The following is a 23795-nucleotide window of genomic DNA, read 5'->3' as shown; positions in this document are numbered from 1 at the left end:
TGATATATTTTTCCATTTTTTGAACATTAATTAACCCTGTTCAATGTTGGAATATGGGGCAAAATAAAAAATGTAATTTATGATCTCGTATAACTGCTTGATGAAGTACTCAGTATACTCTGAAAAAACGACCAAAACAAACTTATCCATCATAGGTTTGTGTGAAAAATTATTGATTGATATTGGAAGGCAAGGAAACAAGTCTCTTCGAAAAAATTGTGTAGTTAATACATTTTTCCTTTCCACTTTGAAAACTATGAAAAAATGTATTCTCTTGAATAATTTCATAATTGTATTCTAATTGAAGATCATACATTCATGTATTTACAGCATAAACAATATTCAAAACAAGCCACAGAGCCGGAGTGGGTCGCTGGTAATTTATTAACTACGATATGGTAAAAGTAAAAGTAAAAAAATATACTGAAATATATTTGATATAACTCAATATAATTTAGTGAACACAATTTTTTAGCTGCAGCTTGGAAAACATTTCTTTCAAGTATTCAAAAAAACGTGCTCATTGTGTTTATCCTTCGATTTCCATTTTCATATTTTCTGTTGTAGTTAGTACAGATCCCTAGTTGGGTGTTTGTAATTTCCTTCTGTAATATTTATTTACTCATCAGTTTATCAATTTTTATTTCGTATCCTTCAGAATAGTCCCCCTCAGATATAATACACTCGTGCTAGCATTTTTTCCAATCCTCGAAGTTCTGATATTCACTTTCTGGTATGTTCTTGAGCTCTCTCAATGGTTCGGTTTTTATCTCTCAATCGTCGTTAAAACGCCGCGACGTCCTTCAATATTGGTAACAGAAAAAAGTCGCCGGGGGACAAATCTGATGAATACGGCAGCTAAGGCATGATTACGGTGTTGTTTTTGGCCAAAAAATTACGAACGTCCACAATATCGGACGTTTTCTGTGTATTGATCCTCGCAATCAACGTTTAACTTATTGAACGTACGACCATGTGACAAAATCTCCTGATGCACTGAGCCACAGTAATCGAAAGAAATAGTGAGCAAATCCTCGATATTTCATCGAACTTGACGTGCTTTTTTGGTCTTGACTATCCTGGGCTCTTTCATTGAAACAATTGGACCATATGCCCAATATGCAATATGTATATTACAGAGAAATGTTCAATATTTTTTTATTACAAAAATTTTAATTACATAATGAATATATCCAAATAGAGTAAGAAACATCAAAATATACAACAAACATGCAGCTAGTTTTATGAAAATTTATCAACAATAATACTCTTCGACTTCTTTTATGAGTGGATAGTGCAAATTTGTAAGAGCTACACATAACTGAAAAATTATTGATATCTGGGATATGTAATATTGGGGAACTTTTTCCAAAATACTGAAACATTTTATCCCTCTAATAGCTCTTTCTACATGGATTCTTGCTTTCGCTATTCTTTGTGTCTCGTATACTTGTGCCTCTGTAAACTGCGGTGTACTTAAAAATGGGGGAATGTTCAAAGAAACACCATCTGGAAGTAAATCTTGAATCAAAAACCCCTTATCAGCTGATATGAGGTCACCATAGTGCATTTGCTTCAAAATTTCACAGTGCTCTACAATTTTTTTTATCGGATATTGATCCTGGATATGCCCCACTAACAAAAGTAATTACACCATTTGGTGCAATACCCACTAACAATTTCCAGGTATTTCTATGCTTGTATGTACTGTATGTTAGTCTTTCACTTTCCATACTTGAAGGAATAGCGGAATATATTTCCGTACAATCCAGAATGATTCTACAGTTTTTGAAATTGAAAAATGCTGCAGGAAGACAGGCTTGATTTTTTTTTTCTGGATGGTATAGTTCTCATCAGACTTCATGTAAGGCATAGATCCGTGTCACGACAATGTTAGTGATTGTAGCAGAGCTGCAATTGAATCGAATAGCTAAATCTTCATAGGGTAGATTCAATCGTAATTTCATTAGAGTTAGAAGCATTTGATCTATCTTTGGCAATAACTTTACATGCCATCTGGCATAATAATTTAATTCAAAACTGTCCATCGTTTCAAAGACTATCAAAAATAAAGCATTAGATGGTATGCCTGTATACATAAATACATGTGCATCATTGTTTTTGATGTGTTCATAGCTGAAACGTGTTGTTAAATTCTTGAGTTTTTCAGATAGTTGAAGAATCTTTTGTTTTAGAAATTAATTTTCTGCCTCCACAGATGCACTTGACGCTCTGTTTACACTTTTAGAACAAGAAGGTATATCTTCTATTTTAGAAAGTCTAACTTCACTTCTGGATGTACTCGGAGTCTCAGTTTCAGATATTTTTGATGGCCCTGCTGCTTCTGAACTAATATAAGCTTCAACCTCTCTTGCCCTGACAGTTCGTTTACTGAAAACAAAGTCATTGAATCCAAGAATAGTAATATCTTTTCTTACGTAAAAAAAAACTTAATAATGATAGAAAAATTACCAATACATAACCTAACAAATACTTCAGAAGCTAATATAACTGAGTAATAATTACTCACGGGTCACTGTTTGATTATATAAGTAGGTAGAAAATGCTCTTGCAAATGTGATACTTATAACTGAACAGGCTTATTTCTACCCCACAATTGTTAAACATTCGTTGAAAGAAGCTCTTATGACAATTTCAATGTATTTTTTAATTGTTTGGAAAAATTCGCTAAGCTCCACCCATTCTTGACGTCACACTTAAGATGTCCATTGAAAATATCGTACGCCATCTTGTTTTTTGCATCGACAAAACAATCATAATTTCCTATCCTGAAAATCCCCACATACTAATTATGATTCGAATCGGACCGTAATTACAAATTTCGTCCGCCATATTGGATCCACCATATTGTTTTTGGCATTGAGAAACAAATCATAATTTCCGACCCTGAAAACCACCACTTATCAATTTGGAATGAAATAGGACCATTATTGCAAATCTTAGCCGCCATTTTGTTTTTTCCCTTAGAAAAATTCCATAATGCATTGTCACCGTATTTATGTCAAATTAGTTTGCAAATGAAGTATCATAATTTGGAACAGTTTTTTTTCCGCAAGAGGGCGCCAAAAAGAAAGTTAGATGGCGAAAATTAATAATCATTCTGAGCAGATCTCTATCACTACGGTTAATATTTTGATACCCACATATCTGTTACATAGCCTATATTATATGAAGTTGATGATTTGCATCTGGCATACTCATCAGCTTTTTCATTGCCTATGATTCCTAAGTGTCCTGGCACACAGTAAAAATAAAAATCTCAAAGTGAAGATCATTATCTCTATTTAAAGAAATCTTGCTCTCCTATATTCATGAAGAAATATTTTTATGAACTGAGAAATATATTCTGTCAAGTTTAATTTGAATCATTAATTCAAATGGACTGAATAAACGCTTCTTTCAAGTAAAAAAAATATTCCACCAAGATTGTGCATACATTTCAATAGAAATCATCACATTAGCTCAAGAGAAGTAAGTATGCATTTTTTAGTCTGAGCAAAATTAATCTCGAAGTAAAACTTTTTTGGGTTTTGAAAAAATGATACATTAACTTGGAACACTATTTGAATATCCTCGTAGGAGAAATTAATTGTTTTGTTTTCCTTTGGAGGGAAGCATTTTTCATTCAAACGCTTTTATTTTTATAAACCAAATAAACTCATTTACTTCATCAAAGATGAACTCATGCTTCTGTTCATAAACTGTCCCTCTTATATGGATGTCTTTAGTTACTTGAATCCAAATTATCTCATCTGTAATATGAACAGCTATAAGTGGTAAGGGAACAAATTAAATGATACATTATATATTATGATTGGTTTATTTGAAGCAATTCATGAATATTATCCTGAAAAAGCATATGATAAAAAACAAAACATAATAGAAAACTGAATTTTCTTGCTAATTTTTACTAAAATGTCATATTTCAACCGCACACTATTGAGAGATCATACAGTTATACAAATAACAGAAATGAATATTCAATCAGAAAACATATAAAAAAAGAAGTGACATATTCTTGACAAATTGCAAAATAACCAATAAAATAAAATCGAAGCCTATACAACATCACAACAAATAATTCATTAGTAATTTTACAAAATAAAGTATTTGAAACTAGATGATCACAACAAATAATTCATTAGTAATTTTACAAAATAAAGTATTTGAAACTAGATGCCATTCTGGTAAATAACATTAAAGAAATCACTATCGTCTATCAAGTTCTGCATTTTGCTTTTGTTACTCCACAATTGCCGGAACATCACTTGGATTCTGAAACGAAAGAAGAAATCAGCACATCATCGTTAGCCACCATTTCAAATATCTAGAAAGGCAAACTATGAAAACAGCTGCCACTTAATCAAAAAAAATAATATCTTTTTTTTTTATAAAAAAACTGTTTGAGTGGGTTTATTCCATTAACCAACCCAATTGTTGTCCGCATACGAACGACAACCCTCAAAATTTTAAACTGAGGTCTTATTGTTCAACATACGATTTCTGTCAAGTAAAAAAGGTGCTTAAACATGCCATGATCAGAAATAAATAATCAATTCACAAGACGTACCTCAAATCTCTTTGAAGTGGACAGAAGTCTTTACAGAAAAATTGCCTTTCAAAACCGTTGTGTTGTGTAAGTATCATTAGAGGATCAATGGAAAATATAAAATGTTTCATTTCATGATCATGTATGATCATGATCATACAAACATACTCAAAGGTATGTGATTCGCTATTTAAATAAAAACATTCACTGTTTCCACGATTTTGGAAATTCTGATTTCTCCTCTAGTGAGTTTGGTAATATTTCTTCCTATTTCTTACGTCCCTAAAGGATAACATAAAGAACAAAGAACACAATGAATAACATAAAAAGAAGTAATTACAGAAAGCAAAGACGTTTCGGAATTCAACAAACATTTACATGTTGAAATAAGAAAGTCGCTGTCACATGTAGGTGCTTTTTATACCTACTGATGCCTATTTTGGTATTTTTATGGTATTATTTAAAACAAGATAAAAGATATGTTCAGAATAAGAGATTGGCGAATTTGAATCAACGTGGAGGAATTTTCAGTTCAAATTAATATACACTTGCAGAGCTCGGCAAATGTAATAATTCATGTGGGAAAAATTACAAAGTATTGATATAATTTTCGCAAAATGAGGGCAAAATTAAGAGTTACTGTTAAAGTTTACCACTTTCTCTTCGGTACTAGGTATACAAAGCAGTACTTACTGATGGCATAGTTTCTTTCTCAAGTAACCCAAACACCTCAATTTTATCCAATTATAATACTTACTTATGAAAATATCTTCCAACTATATAAGACCCCGGTGTTGTGAAATCTGTTTCATCATGGTAGATTATGGTAGAAAAGAATTGCACTATCTACAGATACATAAAACACTTCCTCCTTAAAATCACAACACACCAACGTCACTTTCCAACACATTCTGGCACGTACAACACTGTTCTACACTGTTAGTTTCTCATAATACTAAATATAAATTCTTTTCAATAATATCTATGTTCAAATAAAACAGTTTTCTTCGATCTGAAATGAATGAAATTCTTCTTTAAAAGAAACCCTGTTCATTCTAGACAAAATTCCTGTTATCTTCAGTGGATCATAATATAGTTTTGTATATAGATTTATAAAACTCTTGTTATGAACGAATTGAGTTATTTGAAGGGATATAGTTTGGATTCAAACAATATGTTTTCAGATCAAGTTGATATTGCTCTCCACTTGAAACAGTTTTTTTTTTCTTTTAAATTGGTAGTAGATTTTGAGATGATATTATTTTTCTTGATACAAAATTGTTCATCTTCGCAATAATATAATCAAACGAATAGTGTCGTCGTTGAAAAGCCAAGAAATTTGATTTCTTCGTTAAAAAAAGTGTGATTATCTTGTGGAACATGGCGCTGTTGGCATGAAGTAATAATTTCTCCAATAGAGATAAAAAATTCAAAGCAACCTATGATCTTCTTTAAAAGAAATACTTTTTACTGTGCACTCCACAAAATTATTTGTAAATGGGACTTTCCAACGAAGATGTTTCATTCTTGATTCTTTATTCACCCCATTCTGTTGTGGTACCCCCGGAACAGTCAGCTGATTTAATTATTTTCTTTGTATTGATTCGACAAATATTCAATCTCATAGTACCTACAACAACATCCATATGATGGCTTTTTTCTAAAGTATGTGTATCTGTGCCATCCTAGAGAGGAAAAAACCTCTACAGTACATTTACTTTACCCCTATCTCAGTATTTCACGACTTCTCAAATCAATCTAGGAACACAACTCTGAACGTAACGTCCTTTTATAATGATACATTTAAATTTTCTCTTAGAAATCATTATATCCTTTTTTTATTTCACATCATTATTTGTTTCCCCTTAGTCATGAGATTATTTCATTTATAATTGAGTAACTATAGTTTTTTTCAGATAATCTAATAAAATGTTTCCAACCGTTGTGAAAACCATTGGAGTTAGTGAAGATGAGATAAGCAATGGCCGCACAGAAGACAGTTTACTCAGTTCTAGAACCAGTAACGAATCTGTCAATAGTGAAAATAAGAAATCTAAGTGTTATGAAACGAGGACAGAAGAGAAAAACGGTGAGTAGTTTGAGTTTTCCTCATTCACTAAGAATTTATTTCGATGGGAGAAGAAGGCTTCACTGTTCTAATCATTGTGAATCACAAACTCAAATCAAAAAATACATGTACGAGTAGTACCGAGTACTAAAGGTTTTCATTTCATCACGTGCGAAGAAAAATTCAATGGCAATGAAATGAAATAATATTTATTCAATATAAAATCTATTGGTAAAAAAATACATCCGAAATTAACAAGTATATGCAGTTGTGAATCAAATATTAACGTCTTGAATCGTAATATAATCAACAGATGATAAAGGATTCATCATTTGCTTATGACGTGTTTTCTTTAGATTCATTTTACGACAGAGGTTGCAATTCTATCGATAAAAATGTAGTTTCAATATTGATTCACCTCTATTCCTATGGACCTATACAAACATCATCGGATATTTGAAAATATATAGTGAAAGAAGTGTATATATTAACGGCAGATATTAAACTGATCAAGACGGATTTCCACCAAAGGAACTCGTTTGCGACTAGTTTCGATTTCAAAAACAAAAACAAAAACTTGTTTTAATTTCGAAAAATGTCCAATCACAAATTTGTGAACTTGTTGACTATACTGGAATAAAAAATTTTCAAAAAGAATACACATTACAGTGTCACCGATCGTTTCCACTTAACGAAATATGTTTAAAAGAACACAAACAAAACACCGAAACCTTTTAATCTTTCCGCCTAGTGTCAGGACATTTCGCCTGCGTCACAAAGTCTCTAGAATGTATTTTATTTTTTCAACCCAAGTTTCTGTTTAGTCGCAATCGACACAGTTACTTTTTTTTGTTGTGGTTTTGTCCGTTTGGTGGAAATCCGCCTTTATACGAAAGTACAGTAGAGTACAAATTGTCCAAAGAAAAAAAGAATTCAGTTATTCAAAAAATTCACATATGCAGAGTCACATTTCACTATATATGCATTGAAAATTATGCGATAACTTTACTATTGTTGATGTTCCTTCCTCTGATATAATATATATTTTCTAGTTGATCCTGAATAGTCTAGTGAATGAATTTAATTTTATATATTAGATCGTTTCGAATGTTTGTCAGTTTTAATGTCACTTGTTTTTAAATATCGAGTTTTCGATGAATATCGATTATATTATGTCGTATATACCGATCGATAGAAAATTTTGTAGCCTATACATTGTTTTTTTGGTGTTTGCTTAGCTAACAGAATTTATATGTCTTGGAATTGCTATTTGCTCCAACAACAACATCCATATGATGGCTTTTTTCTAAAGTATGTGTATCTGTGCCGAGATTTTGCATCCTACAGAGGAAGAAACCTCTAAACGACCCCAACTGACCTTCCTGACAAATCGGATCAAGAGGGACAACTGTTGGTTCTATAAGTCCAGATTCTATAAACAAACCTACGAAGCAGGTGATGCAGGCAAGAAGAAACTTCTTCTAACTTGCACCAAATGTTTGATAAGTAAAAGCAGAATATACATCAGGAGAAACTAAAGTCCACCTTAGTAAAGTTCACAACTTGAATAGACATAATCCTCCCAGAATTATGAGCAAACGCTCATTGAAATCCGAATGAAGCGCGGAAAAGTATATTTTTTAAGGACAAAACACAAGCACTACAGAACGCAGCTCTCCAGATGAAAGAGTTCTTGAATAGTAAAGTTCGAGGTATTCTGAGTTGAACCTCAAAACGATGAGCCACAGTCTGTCGCGTAATTCTGATAAGTACCGCTCTTGGTGGAATTAAATGTGCCGAATGTACCGAGAGACGAATCTCCAACCGTTCCTCGATGTTCCAGGCTATCAAAGTTGCACGTGATGTTCGCGTCTCCAAACAGGTAGATGGTTCTTTTCTGGAAGGAATTCAGCAAGTTCAAGATATATTTGGGGGCAGAACTCCATACAGAGCACAATACTCCAAACAAGCTCTGATCTGAGCTTTATAAAGCATCGAAAGTTGCTGAGTTGTGTACAGTTTTCTGCTTCGGAACAGATTTCCAAACTTCTGAGAAGCAGTCTTTGCAATTCCAGCAACATAATTGTCCCAAGACATATTGGTGTTCATGTTAACCCCCAACAAACTTATCGAAGCAGAAAGCGAAATTGTCTGACCTGACATTATTATATCTGATTCGAAGACATTTATCTTTTTGGAGAAAACCGATGTCTGGGTTTATGTGGCATTGAATTCAACCTGGTTACTTCCACCCCAATTCGAAATCACTTCTAGATCCTCATTAAGATATGCAACCCCCTGCTGCCAGTGAAGATGTGCCTTCGTAGCAGATGGAATGAATACATTATTTTACAGCTGACAAAAAATTCAATTTTTGTTAACAAATTTACATTATAAAAAGTAGGCGTTCGTTCATCTCAACTTCCGGAACTCAACCGCCAGTATACCATGAGATATTTTTTTAATATTGAATATCAATTTTGAAATTGGAATAAACCTTGCTGTTATCTGAACACGACAAAGACTCAAGTCCCATCAGGGTTGATTGTAGACTGTTTCAATGTCATGTGTTTTTGTAGCTCCGTATCTCAATAAATATTCATTCTACTGTGTCGTGATCATGGTAATTACAGATCAATAAAAAATTCTGGACTCTATACTCTCGTTTAGAACGCTTGAACTGATTCTTAAAGATCAGAGATGATGAAATTTGTAAGTTCTCACGATATCGTAACTAGCGTTCAGTCTGGGTTTCGTTCTCTACATTGTACTACTTCAGCTCTTCTCTACATGACTGATGATATTCTCAAAGCAACCGATCAGAATGATATTACATGTCCAGTTCAATTAGACTTCAGTAAAGCCTTTGATACCTTATAGACCACAGTTTTTTATGTAATAAACTAAATCACTTTGGTTTGAATAAATGTGCCGTAGATCTTATATAAAGTTTTTTGGAAAACCGAATTCAGTATATCAGCCTTGATCAATCCAAATCAGCAGTTCTGAATACCGAATTTGGGGTTCCACAAGGTTTAATTCTTGGGCCCAGTTTATTTAACATCTATTTCTCAGATTTCTATCCATCACTACGCCGATGATACTCAAATGAACCTATCTTTCCCAGAAGGCAATCTGGAAGCACAAGAACTCATGAATGGAGATCTTAAGTTGCTGTATAACATATCATGCGCACATTACTCAAAACTGAATGAAAAATCATCATGTTTGTTATTTGGACCCAAATCTGAAAGGAAAGTGACTTCTAACCTCATCAAGATTCACATAAATGATGTTGCCTTGGCCTTCACCTTTGAAAGTAAAACTTAGGTTTGTGCATCGACTCCATTTTGAGATTTTCTAAACATGTCAGTCATATTTGTAAATCATCTTATAACATTCTCAGACAAATTTTTCTCAATAGAGATATTCTTACTACCCAACAAACTTAAGCTTCGCGGATTTCAAAGGTATATGGACCTGTTTTTACTCAACACGACTCTTATCGCCTCCAAAGAATTTAAAACTCTGGTTCAAGATTTTCCTTCGGTATACGTAAATTTGCTTTTCCTGGACTAACAACTATTAAGAATACTCGAAATGACTTTGTCTTGGTCATCCTTCCTCTTCTTGAATCCTAGTAATTGGTTCTCTGTATGTCGATTTTTGCTAAGCTCTTATTACTACTCATTTTAATTAAGCTTGTATTATTGTGTTGGTTAATGTATCTTCTATTCTATACTTGCTTTTGATATAATTGTTTTTTGTATATTTTTGTGTCCACATTTTTTTTTTGATGAATGGAGTCAATTTTTTTCATCGTAGTATGCGCTGGTCAGGCCCTATCCCCCGAAGCCCCGATACATTCGGGACGGCGCGCTTGCATTATCAACCAACGACCACTCCCCACGCCGAGTGGTAAGCGATCATTGAGTTCAAGAATCATGTGCCATGAGCAAGCGCAGTGAGCCAAGAATGACAGCCTTCTGCATTTGTCCGGCTGAAATTTCTGCCTTACCGCGGCAAGCCGGTATGATTTCAAGATTTGAAAGTTGAGAGGGCATCATTCCACTAAGGACTCCAATAATCAGAACCACCATCTTGACAGATTGGTCTGGATAGAATCTGCGGAGTTTGACATTTTGTCCGTTTTTCCTCCTCTTTTCGGACGATATTCGTCACGCCAGGAGCTGAAAACTCTACGACAAATATTGTTTCGCTCTAGTGGTCGAGAAGGACTACATCAGGCTTATTGGCTCGCATGAGCCTGAGGGTGGGGAACGAATATTTCCAATAAATTCGGCACTTCTCGTTCCCCATAACGGATTCAATATCCCCCGGAGCATAAGGCAACACCGTCAATACCGTAAGAGTGCCGTAGATGGTAATATAGCACTCTTAGGACCGCGTTATGTCGATGGATATAGGTCGAGACCGCATATGCTGCACATGCTAATAATAAGTGCTTTAGGGTCTCGGGCGCCTGGCGGCAGGCCCTGCACCTTGTGTTAGGAACCTCTATACCCATCATGCGACTGCGGTAGACTAACGTGTTGAAGACACCATCCTGTCAAGCCATGATGAACCCCTCAGTTTCCGACTTCAGCCCACTCGAACTGAGGAAAGCAAAAGCCAAGGTATCCATTCATTAGCTGCTCGAGCAGCTGCCCTGAAGATAAATGCTCCAATTTCTGCTTTCTCATGGTCACGGACCATGCATAGAATGGTATCCGAACTCCTGACGACTTTTCAGGCTATATCCAGTACCATTCTGTCATGTAGATACTCCAAACTCAAAAGTTCTCGGCCTCCCTGTTGTCGGGGAAAGTACAACCGTGGAACGGAAGATTTGGGATGCAAACTCCTATAGAGATGCATCATTTTTCGGGTCTTCCCAGCTCCCCCCGAGTCTAAATTCACTACTCCAAACGAGTAGAGTAAAATTGGAACGGCAATCATATTTGTTCCACCAACTTTGTTCTTCCCCGACAGTTCCGATGACCAATCTGTCGAAGTTTGTGCTGATACTTGCCGCGGAGAGAGTTCTTCACTGTTGTTACCTCTTGTGAGTGGCCTTGTTCCACCCCGAGGTAAGTATACGTCTCTCTGGCATCCAAACGCTGTAGGATGCTTTCATCTACGAGCTGTACATCCTCTACGTAGTCCCCGCATCGTCCTCTTTTGAGATGGACCATTGCAAATTTGTCTATCCCGAACTTCATACCGATAACATGCGTGTACTCTTCCATCACCCTTAAGGACTGATGGAGATCCTTTTCTCTAGAGGCATAAACTTTAAGAAGATCATCCATATTAAACAAATGGGTGACCTTGTGCCTCTGATTTCCGGGGTGCCACAGTTATACCCTACACTGTAATACACAGTATTTCTGAGCGCAACGGATAATCATTACAAATACTGTTAACTAATTGCTATACTAATTCTAATAACTAACAGAGAAATGGGTGATCTTCTACTGATTTTGGTGGATGAATAAATCAGTGGAAAATATGAACATATTCTAAAACAGGATCTATCGAACGAATTTCTCATGATTCTACAACAAATATCACAACGAAACCACAATTACTCCGATTGAAACTTCTGAATAACTATGTATAATGATTGAATGAATTCAAATTCGAACATGGCGGTTATAGTTTCATTGACGAACTACAACTTCTCCGGAATAAACACCTAAATTTGATTGACAGAATCAACATTTCGAATTGGACAACAGAGCAGGATTTATTTGATATGTATACCTCATGGTACCTCTCGCAGACAGAACGAATAATTCCCTATTCAACGTTATTTTTCGTCACATCTATAACGAGTTATTCTGGTGAAACACTTAATATTCTTCATGGTATTCAAAATGTGATTTTTTTAAATATCCTGTCTAGTAGAAAATTCATCTCAACTTTAAAAATTTTTAATATTCATGTGTAGTTTCGTTATTTGCGTCAACTCGTGTCCCTCACATATTTGGTTTTTCAGAATTATAATATCCTTTCAACAAAAGGAATGCCAGAAGAGGTTTCAGTCAAGCTCTCAATTAGCCCGTCCCCTAATAGAATCAACAAATTATAAGTTTAAATTTTGAATTGAAGGTCAACTTGACAAAATCTAGACGGCTTACTTGAGAGTAGAGTACTATTTGAAGATTTTTTTTTACAGTGGACGTAGTAAAAGAATAATCAAAAACATTGAAGGCTTTGAAATAGACGATCTTCTCAAATTATGCATTTTTATACTAGCTATGATGAATACATTTTTCGACAAATTTTCATATTACATATTCAACACCACTCTTTAAGGTAAGGGTAGTATAAATCTCAGAATCTGCAACTGCGTACACTTCCAACATATTAAAAGAATGTGCTATTAAAGGCGTCTTCAGTGGTTGATATATTTTGTCTCTCTTTGATTATCTCGACCGGGTTTTCTAATAGGAATCATACAGAAGTTCTTAGGCAACTATCAAAGTATCCGTATCTTTGAAACTATTTTTATATCAGTTTTATGTGTAGGCACTATCAGTTTCCATCTGCAAGCTTTTTTTGTTGATGCTTTTCCAAACATATGTTCATATCATTTCTGATACTAGGTTTGTTCAAAGTTTGAAATTTTACTTAAATCTCTTCGAACAATAAGAAAAATAGAAATGAATCTATTTTAAAAATTGTATGTACTTTCAAAATCTGTCACCTTTATCGCAATTGCGTCTTCGATGAAATCACACACAGAGTAAATTGAAGAGTACTTTATCATTATTTCATTCTGTTGATAATAATAGCGTTATAAAATTGTGGAAATTTATTTATCATTGTTGTAATTCTCAGTTGTTATTGAAATCAATTCAGTTATTGGAAACTAGGTGTACCAATTAGTAATTTTTACAATGCCCTAATTTAACCACAATCGATAATGTCTCTCATAATTATCGGTTGATTATCTACAAGGACAATACAAGTAATTTTTATTTCAAAACCAACACAATTACTGCAGAGATGAATAAATTATCGAACAAATTTCAATGAATATGGTTACTATAATGGAACAGATTAATCAGATTCAATACAACCACTTTTATTTGTAACTAACGTTACTGCAGTTTCGTCCTATACGGATTGCAGTAACGTTAGTTACAAAAAAAAGTGGTAAAAAACATAGAAATTTTCATATATATATATATATATATATATATATATATATATATATATATATATATATATATATATATATATATATATATATATATATATATTTCCGAACAAATCGAGATCCTTTTAAGATATAAAACATACAAGTAGAGATCCATTTTTCAAGGCGAGATCCGATTTCGGATCTCGTCTTGTATCCCTGTGTATATAGAGTTCATCAGGTGTAGGAAGGGTGGGGAAAGGCACGATTGAATTTTTGTTGGAATCTCACATTGGACCCATTTTATGCAATTTTATACTTCAGAAGTTCCTCGATGTTGCCTACAGAGGGTGTGGCAGTAACATACACCGGTATCAGCTCAATATGCATTTTACGGTAAACCTGAGATCCGGTAATTTTGGCGTTATTGTGGATCTCATATCACCTTGCATTCCTCAAGACATATGTTAACATTACATCCTAATCTTTTGTGTTCATTATAATTTGTTTCGCAATTGTGCTTTTGCTAAATGGTGAAATATGTCATTCTACGTTGTCGAACGAGAATGCTGAAAAGGACATGTCTCTTGATACATGCATTTCTGCAGATTTTCTAAATTTTTAGATATAGGTTTTATTTCAGTGATCTAGAAAAACAATTTCAGTTCGTAGAAGTTTTTTGTAACTGGACAGGGCGAGCCACAAAAAGCATTAAATGTCTAATATATATCAAGAAATTTGTCTACACATGCGTATTTTCTGTTGATTTTTGGATTTTATTTTCTTCAGACAAATCTGATCGAACTTTTTAGAAGAATTATTTCGTTGAATTTCTAGTTCGGACTTCCATTGTCTACTATATAAAATGATTTGAAATCCCTGAAACAACTAAAAAAGGAGAATTGAAAATGAATAACTGAAAATAACATTTATATTAACCAAAATAAACCTGAAATGAAATAATAGTGAAATAAAATATAAGTAAAAATAGAACAATTGAATGAATAAAATGAAAATAAAGAAATGAAAAAAGAAAATAAAAATAAAAAATGGAGAGATTCCAAGTCACGTTAGTTCACGACGTTTCGATTGTTAGTATCTACAATCGTCTTCGGGTGATGACTGGACTGATTCCTCCGAGAGATGACTATTTATAGGTCGTTCGAGTACTTTCACTTATCCCCACTTTCCATTTTCCGCTTCACTGGTTCCGTGGGAGATGACCGTTTTGGCGAGAGATGGCCATTTTTCGCTTGATGATGGGTTTCCATATGTTGCGTATTTCTACGCTGGCTTGACTGAATACGTTGTTGGACAACATGTATGCGGCTTCCTTGAATTTTCTCCTAAACCAATGTTCTTCTCTGTGCAAGATCTCAGCTTGGGACCACTCGATGTTGTGTTGATGGATCCAAACATGGTCTGCTATTCCTGATTTGCTGGTTTCCCCTCGCTGTGTGTGTTTCTTGTGCTCGGCAATGCGAACATTCAATGGCCTCTTAGTTTCACCAATATAGGATTTTCCACACTCACAGGGTATCCGATAAATGCAATTCTTGGAATCGCGGTCCGCGTTTGGTGGCCTGGTTTTCGTGAGGCTGCTACGGATAGCGTTACCGGATCTGAAGCAGGTTCTGATGTTGTACTTGGAACCAATTCTTCTTATCCTCTCCGATAATCCTCTGATGTAGGGAAGTGCAAGCACTGGTTGTGACGGCTTCTCTTCCTTGCGAGGCTCCTGCTGTCTTCTAGCCAAAGTCTTTTCTACCACCGCTTTGGAGTAGCCATTCCGTTGAAGATCATTTTTTATAATGTCTAGTTCCTTCTCGAGACCTTCCCTCGTGCTTTTGGGCTTTGTAATACGAAGGAAGGTTTCGAGAAGGAACTAGACATCATCAAAAATGATCTTCAACGGAATAGCAAATCAGGAATAGCAGACCATGTTTGGACCCATCAACACAACATCGAGTGGTCCCAAGCTGAGATCTTGCATAGAGAGGAACATTGGTTAAGGAGAAAATTCAAGGAAGCCGCATACATGTTGTCCAACAACGTATTCAGCCAAGCCAGCGTAGAAATACGCAACATATGGAAACCCATCATCAAGCGAAAAATGGCCAACTCCCGCCAAAACGGTCATCTCCCACGGAACCAGTGAAGCAGAAAATGGAAAGCGTGGATAAGTGAAAGTACTCGAACGACCTATAAATAGTCATCTCTCGGAGGAATCAGGTTTATTTTGGTTAATATAATTGTTATTTTCAGCTATTCATTTTCAATTCTCCTTTTTTAGTTGTTTCAGGGATTTCAAATCATTTTATATAGTAGACAATGGAAGTCCGAACTAGTGGAATTCATCATGAAACATTGTCAATCACCTTCAAACAATTATTTCGTTCGTGTGTCTACAGGGTTGGCCAAAAAAGTTGTTGAATGTCGGTCACCTCTTATGAGAAATTCTGTCTATGTTCCTGTGGATTGTTTATTGAATTATCGATATGATTTTTTGTGCAATTGACAGAATTTTTGTTCAGTGTATCAGAATGTATTATTCGTTGTTAAAATTTGTATGCCCATATACAGGGTGTCCCACAATAAAGGGGACAAACTTTGATGGTAGGGATTTTAGGGATAAAAGTTCCAATAAATATATACCCTAAGATGAATAATAACCGAGTTACTGGGTGTTGAAAGCGACAAAAAATATATTTTTCCAGATTGACTCCATAACGGCTCAACTTCTCTTAATGAAATTTGGTATGTCACATGATAGCATTCAGTTCCAAATTTCAATGCAAATCATGTGTTCGTAACTTCAAACAGGAGCGTACGGCAGGTGGGTGCCCTTAATCGCCCCTCGCCAAATTTCACAACACTGGATTAATATCGATTTCGTCTTCTTTTTCTTAATCCCGAATATTTCCTACACAAAAAAGGGATGAGTTTTGTTTCACAAATATCAACGCTTTTCAAGATATTTTAAGTTGAATAAGTGCGTGCGTATCAAAATCTCCTGATTTTTTAAAGGAATGTGTGGGTTACTATTTATAACATTATAACCAACAGATTTCGTACCTTGCAATGAGTATGACTTCAAGTATATAGAAAATTGTTGGCATTTCTGAGGGATTTTGTTTACAAAAATTTCCCGATATAGAAAAACTTACATAGCAACTAATGAGTATCCCTATAACATACGCATACACTTATTCAACTTCAAATATCTGGAAATTCTTATATTTTCATTGGTATTTGAAATGTGTGCCAAATTTTAGATTATTCGGAGGATGAGATATGGCTAAAAATCAAATTTCAAAATTCTTAACATTATTATTATTATTACATTAATAATAATAAATTTTTGTACTGTCGTCGGTCCTTGATGTGTAAGCCGAATTTTAGATTATTCGGAAGATTGGAAGCAGGTGGAATTTATAATTAATAAATTCACATCATTATTATTTTTTTCCATAAAAGGATGTCCCAGTCAGGCCCTAGCTCCGGAGCCCCGATACTTCCGGAGGCCGCACTGGATCATTTACTCTGATAACCACTCCCCACGTCCGTGGGGTGAGTGATTACTGGGCCCGAGTATCATGTGCACTGAGTAGCCGTAGTGAACCAAGGATGACGGCCTTCTGCATTCTTCCGGCTAAGATTTCTGCCGTATCACGGCAAACCAGTATGATTTATAGATTGGAGAGCAGCGTGTCCATCATTCCACCAAGAACCCCTATGATCAGAACCACCATTTTTACAGAATGGTTTGGGTAGAGCCTGCGGAGTTCAAAGAGCAAGTCTCGATATTTTGTCCGTTTTTCCTCCTCTTTTCGGACGATGCGATGTTCGATTCGCCAGGAGACGAAAACTCTATGACGAACATCGTCTTACTTTGATGGTCGAGGACATCATTATTATTATTATAATCATTATAATTATCATTATTACATTCTCATCACGAAATTCTTGTATTGTCATTGGTTCTTGATATGTGTGCCAAATTTTATATTCTTCAGACGATTGGAAGTAGGTGAAAATTAACTTCCAAGATTTTACCACATTATTTGTTAGTTACAGGTGAACCAAATAAAAGCGTGTTAAAAAAAGAAATAATTTTTTGCCACCTAGCATGGGTTGATAATGAGTAGCACATCGTCAACAGGAAAATAATAGCGTAAACTTTTATGAAATCAACAAAATGTGATTATATTACTGCAGTCATAATTAAACTTTTTCTTGAATGTTAGAAATCCTTATTTAGACACATTTCATATTATTGCTCGCGTTCTCTTGTAAAAGTAGAGTAGAAAGGTTAAGTCTTTTAGTCGATGATGAAATGGTAATTATTCTCTAGACTGTAACGGAGTAATAATATCCTTGGTGAAAAGGAATAACAAAATTATAGAAACTATCAATTTCCTTATTTGTTTCCACTTGTAATTCCACCAACTTCACTATATACTTTCCCCGCGACATTTCGCATTTGTCTTCAATATATCTTTAAATTCAATTGTGTGTTTAAGGGCAACTAAAATTGACCTGTTCCGATGCGAACTAATGTCTAGCACGTGGTCTTTTTATCAAGCATCTGCTAAGGGTTCGCATTTTAGTGCCAAATTCAACAATGGCTGCGCACTACCGACGGATCTCACGTTGGTGTGAGTTTACAGAACATACAAATCTAATACAACACGTGGATAACTCTTTCTATGGATCTCGTTTCGAAACTTTTTTAACAAAAACCCAAAATTCAAATCTGTTTCCCCTCTCAAGGAATAGAGGTTTGATGAGTCATTATAATGCTACTAATTATAAATATACTTCAGAATTTACACTCTTTCAGGTAGATCTCGGGTTGTCTTAATTTTAATAAGATCTCATCTTGTAAGGAAAACGTATATATATATATATATATATATATATATATATATATATATATATATATATATATATATATATATATATATATATATATATATATATATATATATATATATATATACATCGGAAAAGTCTAGGGATATTTTTCAAAATGGCAATAATTTTTTTTTAGATCGCTTTAGAAAAAAAAAGTTGAAGGGTGATTATTAAACGAATGTAACTTACAACAAAATTTATTAAATGGTCAAAAATACTGAGTGCGCATATAAGCAAAACTAAAAAAAAAGGCTCTTCTTTGGCACCCCGAAAAAAAATCATAATACAAAAAAAATTGGAATCAGTACAAAGTATGACCTCCACGCTGGTTTATTACGGCCCTACATATATCGTGCATCGACAAAATGAGATTGTCAATGTCTTGTTGAGGTACATTTGCCAATTTAGCGATTAAAAGCTCTCTCAATTGAAACGTTGTGTGAATGTTCCCCATATGCGGAGTAATTCTTCGTTGAAGCATGTCCCACACATGCTCGATGGGATTCAGGTCCGGTGATTTTGCTGGCCATGGCAATACATCAACTCCTTTGTTGGTGAGCCAGTCAGTCACTAGACGCGCGACATGTGGAGGAGCATTATCGTGCATTGAGTGGAAGTTTTCACCAACAGCACCAGCAAACGGACGGACGATAGGTAGAAGAATGGTGTCGAGGTACTGTCGAGCTGTAAGGGAGCGATTTGGAATAACCAGATCGGTTCTGTCGCCGATCATGATTCCGCCCCATAGCATTACCGTACCACCTCTGTATGTGTGGACTTCCTGGACGTGTCTCAAACGTTCATTATTTCCAGGTCGTCTCCACAGTCTTACTCGACGAGAATCTGGATGAAATCCAAATCTGGATTCGTCTGTAAACAAAACTGTGGCCCAATCATTTGCATCCCAGTTTTCATGTTCTTGACACCACTCTAATCTTCTACCGCGATTGCCTCTCGACAAAGGTGGACATCTAAGTGGCCTTCTGTTGTGGAGATCTGCTTCATGCAGTCGATTTCTGACAGTATCACGACCAATGGTTACCTGGTGCGTCTGCTGCAACACGTTAACCAACTCAGGTGCTGTGATTGTCGGTTGTCTTCTTGCAGTTAAGACCAAAAATCGGTCTTGAACTGCAGTTGTAGCGCGTCCTTGCCCTGGATGTTGTTCGGCTGGACTGCCAGTTTCACGGAAACGCCGCCACAATCGACTGATAACACTTTGGGAGACCCCCAAACGAAGAGCTACATCATTTTGTCGCATGCCACCTTGAAGAAACCCTAATTCAGCTCTATTCATCTCAGTCAATGGTAAGTGACGGCGTTCCATGTTAAAGCACAATATTTCCAGTTTAATTGCTTAGCAAGAACTGCATAGAATGTACAAACTCGACACTTTCAGATTATTCATTTTAGCCGAAAACCTACAGTTTGTAAAAAACTTGATAAAAGATTAGTTACTGTTTTCTGTTTTTGCAGGCTTTGTTCAACCCATAGAAATCTACAGGGTGGTCGAGTGTACCAATTTAATCGAAATTAAACGACCTCATGCATTTATTTTTATGATATTTAGTATGTCATAAAAATATCCCTAGACTTTTCCGATATATATATATATATATAAATATATATATATATATATATATATATATATATATATATATATATATATATATATATATATATATATATATATATATATATATATATATATACAGGCGGTTTTATAGCTGATACCACTCGAAAACGGTAGGTCAAACAAGGACGGTTAAATGGAACAAAAGTTACCTTTTAAGGGATGCAACACAATGGTATTTTCAGATCCATAAAATCATCAATGGTTTGTGAGATATTTGCAAAAAACTGAAAATGACAGATTTTATTTTTTTGCTTTACCGCCTCCATTTTCAATAATATCAAAAAATGACAAAAAACTTTTGGCTTTATTGCATGTGCTTTATAATCTGGGTGAACTCATTTTCCAATGCAACGTTTCGTTCATTGAATTCCATCATCAATATATGTTTTTTAAATACGGACCTGTATATTTTTTATACATTTTCGTGTATATGTATTTCTCGACGTTTCTTCCAGAAACCACATCATCACTATAATATTTTATTAAGAGCTCGAATTTCCGAACGTAACTGAAATCCAGAGTTCTCCTGTCGATAATGTCGTTCATTGAGATCATAAATATTTGTATTCACTGAAATCCAACTGAATTTCTGTCAAGGTCGTCTTGAAATAAAGAGACTAATAATAATCTTTGAAAATTTGTAGCTACCCTAAAATTTCTGTTCAGAAAATGAAAATATCAACAAGAATTAACTAATAAAAATACTGTATTGAAAAAGTCATAGATGATTTTCACGAAAAACATGATAAGCGATAATTTCTTTTTTGAAGTAAGCCATGAAATACATGAATGTAAATGTCAAGTTAATTGTCACACACAAAATAAAAGTTATTCAAATCGTTGAGCGATTTTAAGGGAGAAACATGAGTTTTTCCAATGACGTAAAAGTGAATATGTTTTTGTATATTCGATATGTTTGAGGAATGCTACCTCTGGCAATGTATCAGGAATTGTATCCTGAACGACGACAACCTAATCATAGATATTTTCAAAGAATCGAAAATACTTAACGGAATTATGGATCTTTTTAAAAACCTTCCGAAAGAAAATGTACGGTTATTGAATGTGGTGGCGATAATGAAATCGGCGTTTAAGTGACATTAATTTGGCTTAGGTTTTATGGAAAATAAAAAAAATTGAGAACAAGGAAGTATCTCTGAGGGAGATTGCTCATAATTCGGCCATATCCACTTCGTCTGTACGGAAAATTTTGAAGAAAAATAAATTCAAGCCTCATCGAGTCAGGAAAGTTCATCATTTGCGTTCAACGGACTTCAACAGGAAAAACGTTTTTTGTAGATGGCTCATTAGAAAATTTCGCCAAGATAATGAAATTTGTAAAAAAAAATTGTGGTGTGATGAAAGTACATTTACCAATAACGGATAGTTCAACAGGTATATACATTATCATTGGCGACAGAAAAATGAATATTTACATAGAGTTACCAATTTTCAAGAGAGATATGGTTTTAAACGTATGGCTTGGTGTTCTTGATAATAAAATTATTGGCTCCCACTTATTTGAAACCTCTCTGACCGGAGAATTATATTTGGATTTCTTATCAGGGACTCTAATTGAGTTATTAGAAGATTTGTCACTTAGCCTCATAAGAAAATATGAGTATTTCCAACACGACGGAGCTCCACCACATCGCAAGAGAATCTGCAGAGATTTCCTCAATACAACTATGCCAGGAAGGTGGATAGGAAATAATGGTCCTATTGAATATTCACCACATTCACCGGACCTTTCTCTTCTAGATTTTTCGTTGTGGGGCTTCATAAAAGATCAAGTATTCCGAACAAATTTTGAAAATATTGAAGGAGTGCCTGCATTGCTATCACTCCACAGATGTTAGAGAACTGCCACAATCACACTATTTCTAGAGCAAGTATCTGTTTGAGAAATAATGGAAGACAATTTGAACATTTGATGCGATATCGCGTGGGACGGTAACTTGAAAAATGTAACGTGAGACATTCCCTCATGGTGTTCATTTTCTATCATTTATTATTTCGTTACATTTTCCTTTGCAACTGTCTTTTTTTCAATGTGATGTATTAACGATAGTGTTAACTACGTGTTACAATAATAGTTTAATATTTGATTTCTCACTGAATAAAAAAAGTTAAATGATAGAATATTGATGATGTGGTTTCGGGAAGAAACCACATCATTCACATTGGGTGATGAGTCCACCCAAATTATGGAGCACATGAAATAAAGCAAAAAGTCTTTCTGTCATTTTCTGGTATTATTGAAAATGGAGGCGGTAGAGCAAAAAAATAAAATCTGTCATTTTCAGTTTTTTGCAAATATCTCAGAAACCGTTAATGATTCAATAGATCTGAAAATACCAGTTTGTTGCATCCCTAAATAGGCAACTTTTGTTCCATTCAACCGTCTTTGTAGGATCTACCGTTTCCGAGATAGCAATAGTGGTATCAGCTAAAAAATTTCATACATATTATATACATACATATTATATATATATATATATATATATATATATATATATATATATATATATATACATTTATATTATATGTATATAATATTTATCAACATGTTATTGATTCAAAGATGATTTACTGTAATTATATTCGGACTGATACAAAACACGTATTGTAGGTTCAAAAACACTTGATTGATTATCATCAGAACAGTTGCCAGTTCTCACGCAAACTTACGTCAATGTCTTCAATTTTACTCTGTTGGTGACTTTTTTGAAAAACTGAAATATTGACTAGCTAACTTCAAGGACTTCCTCTCCGATCGCAACAGATTACGGTTGTGTCGATAACGACCGTCCTCAAAGATGGCACGTGGATATCGTGGTCGGAGTGGAGTTCGAAAGTGAGGTGTTTTTCAAAAAATGAAGTCAAGTTCGAATGAATATTGAAGTGAAAGATATTTTGAGAGGACTGGCTGGATGTTGATGGATTCGACGAGGTCGTCAGTGCTATAATAGAGAGAACTGGCGGCCCCCTAGTGGAAAAATTAAGGGTTTTTATTGAAGAAAAAGTTAATGAGAAACCAAAGGTGACAGCTGCGCCCCTGGAAGCTTGACTGAGAGGCAACGACCATATAAATCAATGAAGAAGAAGAAGCTAACTTCTGGGTGTCAGTTTTTCGTGACGGTGTGCGCGGGCATCGTAGAAATCTACTCTCATAATGTTTCCCTAACGTGTCAGAAGAAGTATAACTTGATATTTCTTCTAAAAATCTTGGTAACAACTATCTGTTCCATCCAATAGCGGTTGAAACTTTTGGTGTTTATGGCCCGGAGTCTCTGTTATTCGTTCATTCGGGAGGAGAATAGGCCAAGCAACGAAAGATCACCGTTCTACCTCTTTTTTGACAGAAAGAATTAGTATTGCTATTCAACGTGGCAATGCTGCTTCGGTCCTTGGAACTATTCCTCCTTCACATAATTTTGATGAGATCATGCATTGC

General features: G+C 34.8%; 1 protein-coding gene across 1 annotated transcript in view; it reads left to right on the top strand.

Moving 5' to 3' along the window:
* Positions 1-23795, top strand: part of LOC111516510 (platelet glycoprotein 4) — a 119677-nt gene that overhangs the window by 29142 nt on the left and 66740 nt on the right. Inside the window, exon 2 of the mRNA XM_074170702.1 lies at positions 6487-6659. Within this exon, the coding sequence (XP_074026803.1) occupies positions 6500-6659 (160 nt within the window). The 5' untranslated portion in view covers positions 6487-6499. The remainder of the gene's footprint in view (positions 1-6486; positions 6660-23795) is intronic.

Source organism: Leptinotarsa decemlineata, unplaced genomic scaffold (genome assembly GCF_025532065.1).
Source record: "Leptinotarsa decemlineata unplaced genomic scaffold, Ldec_3_MD MMD2_P_RNA_scaffold_9, whole genome shotgun sequence".
NCBI lineage: Eukaryota > Metazoa > Arthropoda > Insecta > Coleoptera > Chrysomelidae > Leptinotarsa > Leptinotarsa decemlineata.
The sequence above is the reverse complement of the archived record's forward strand: the minus strand, read 5'-3'. Positions and strand labels throughout refer to the sequence as shown.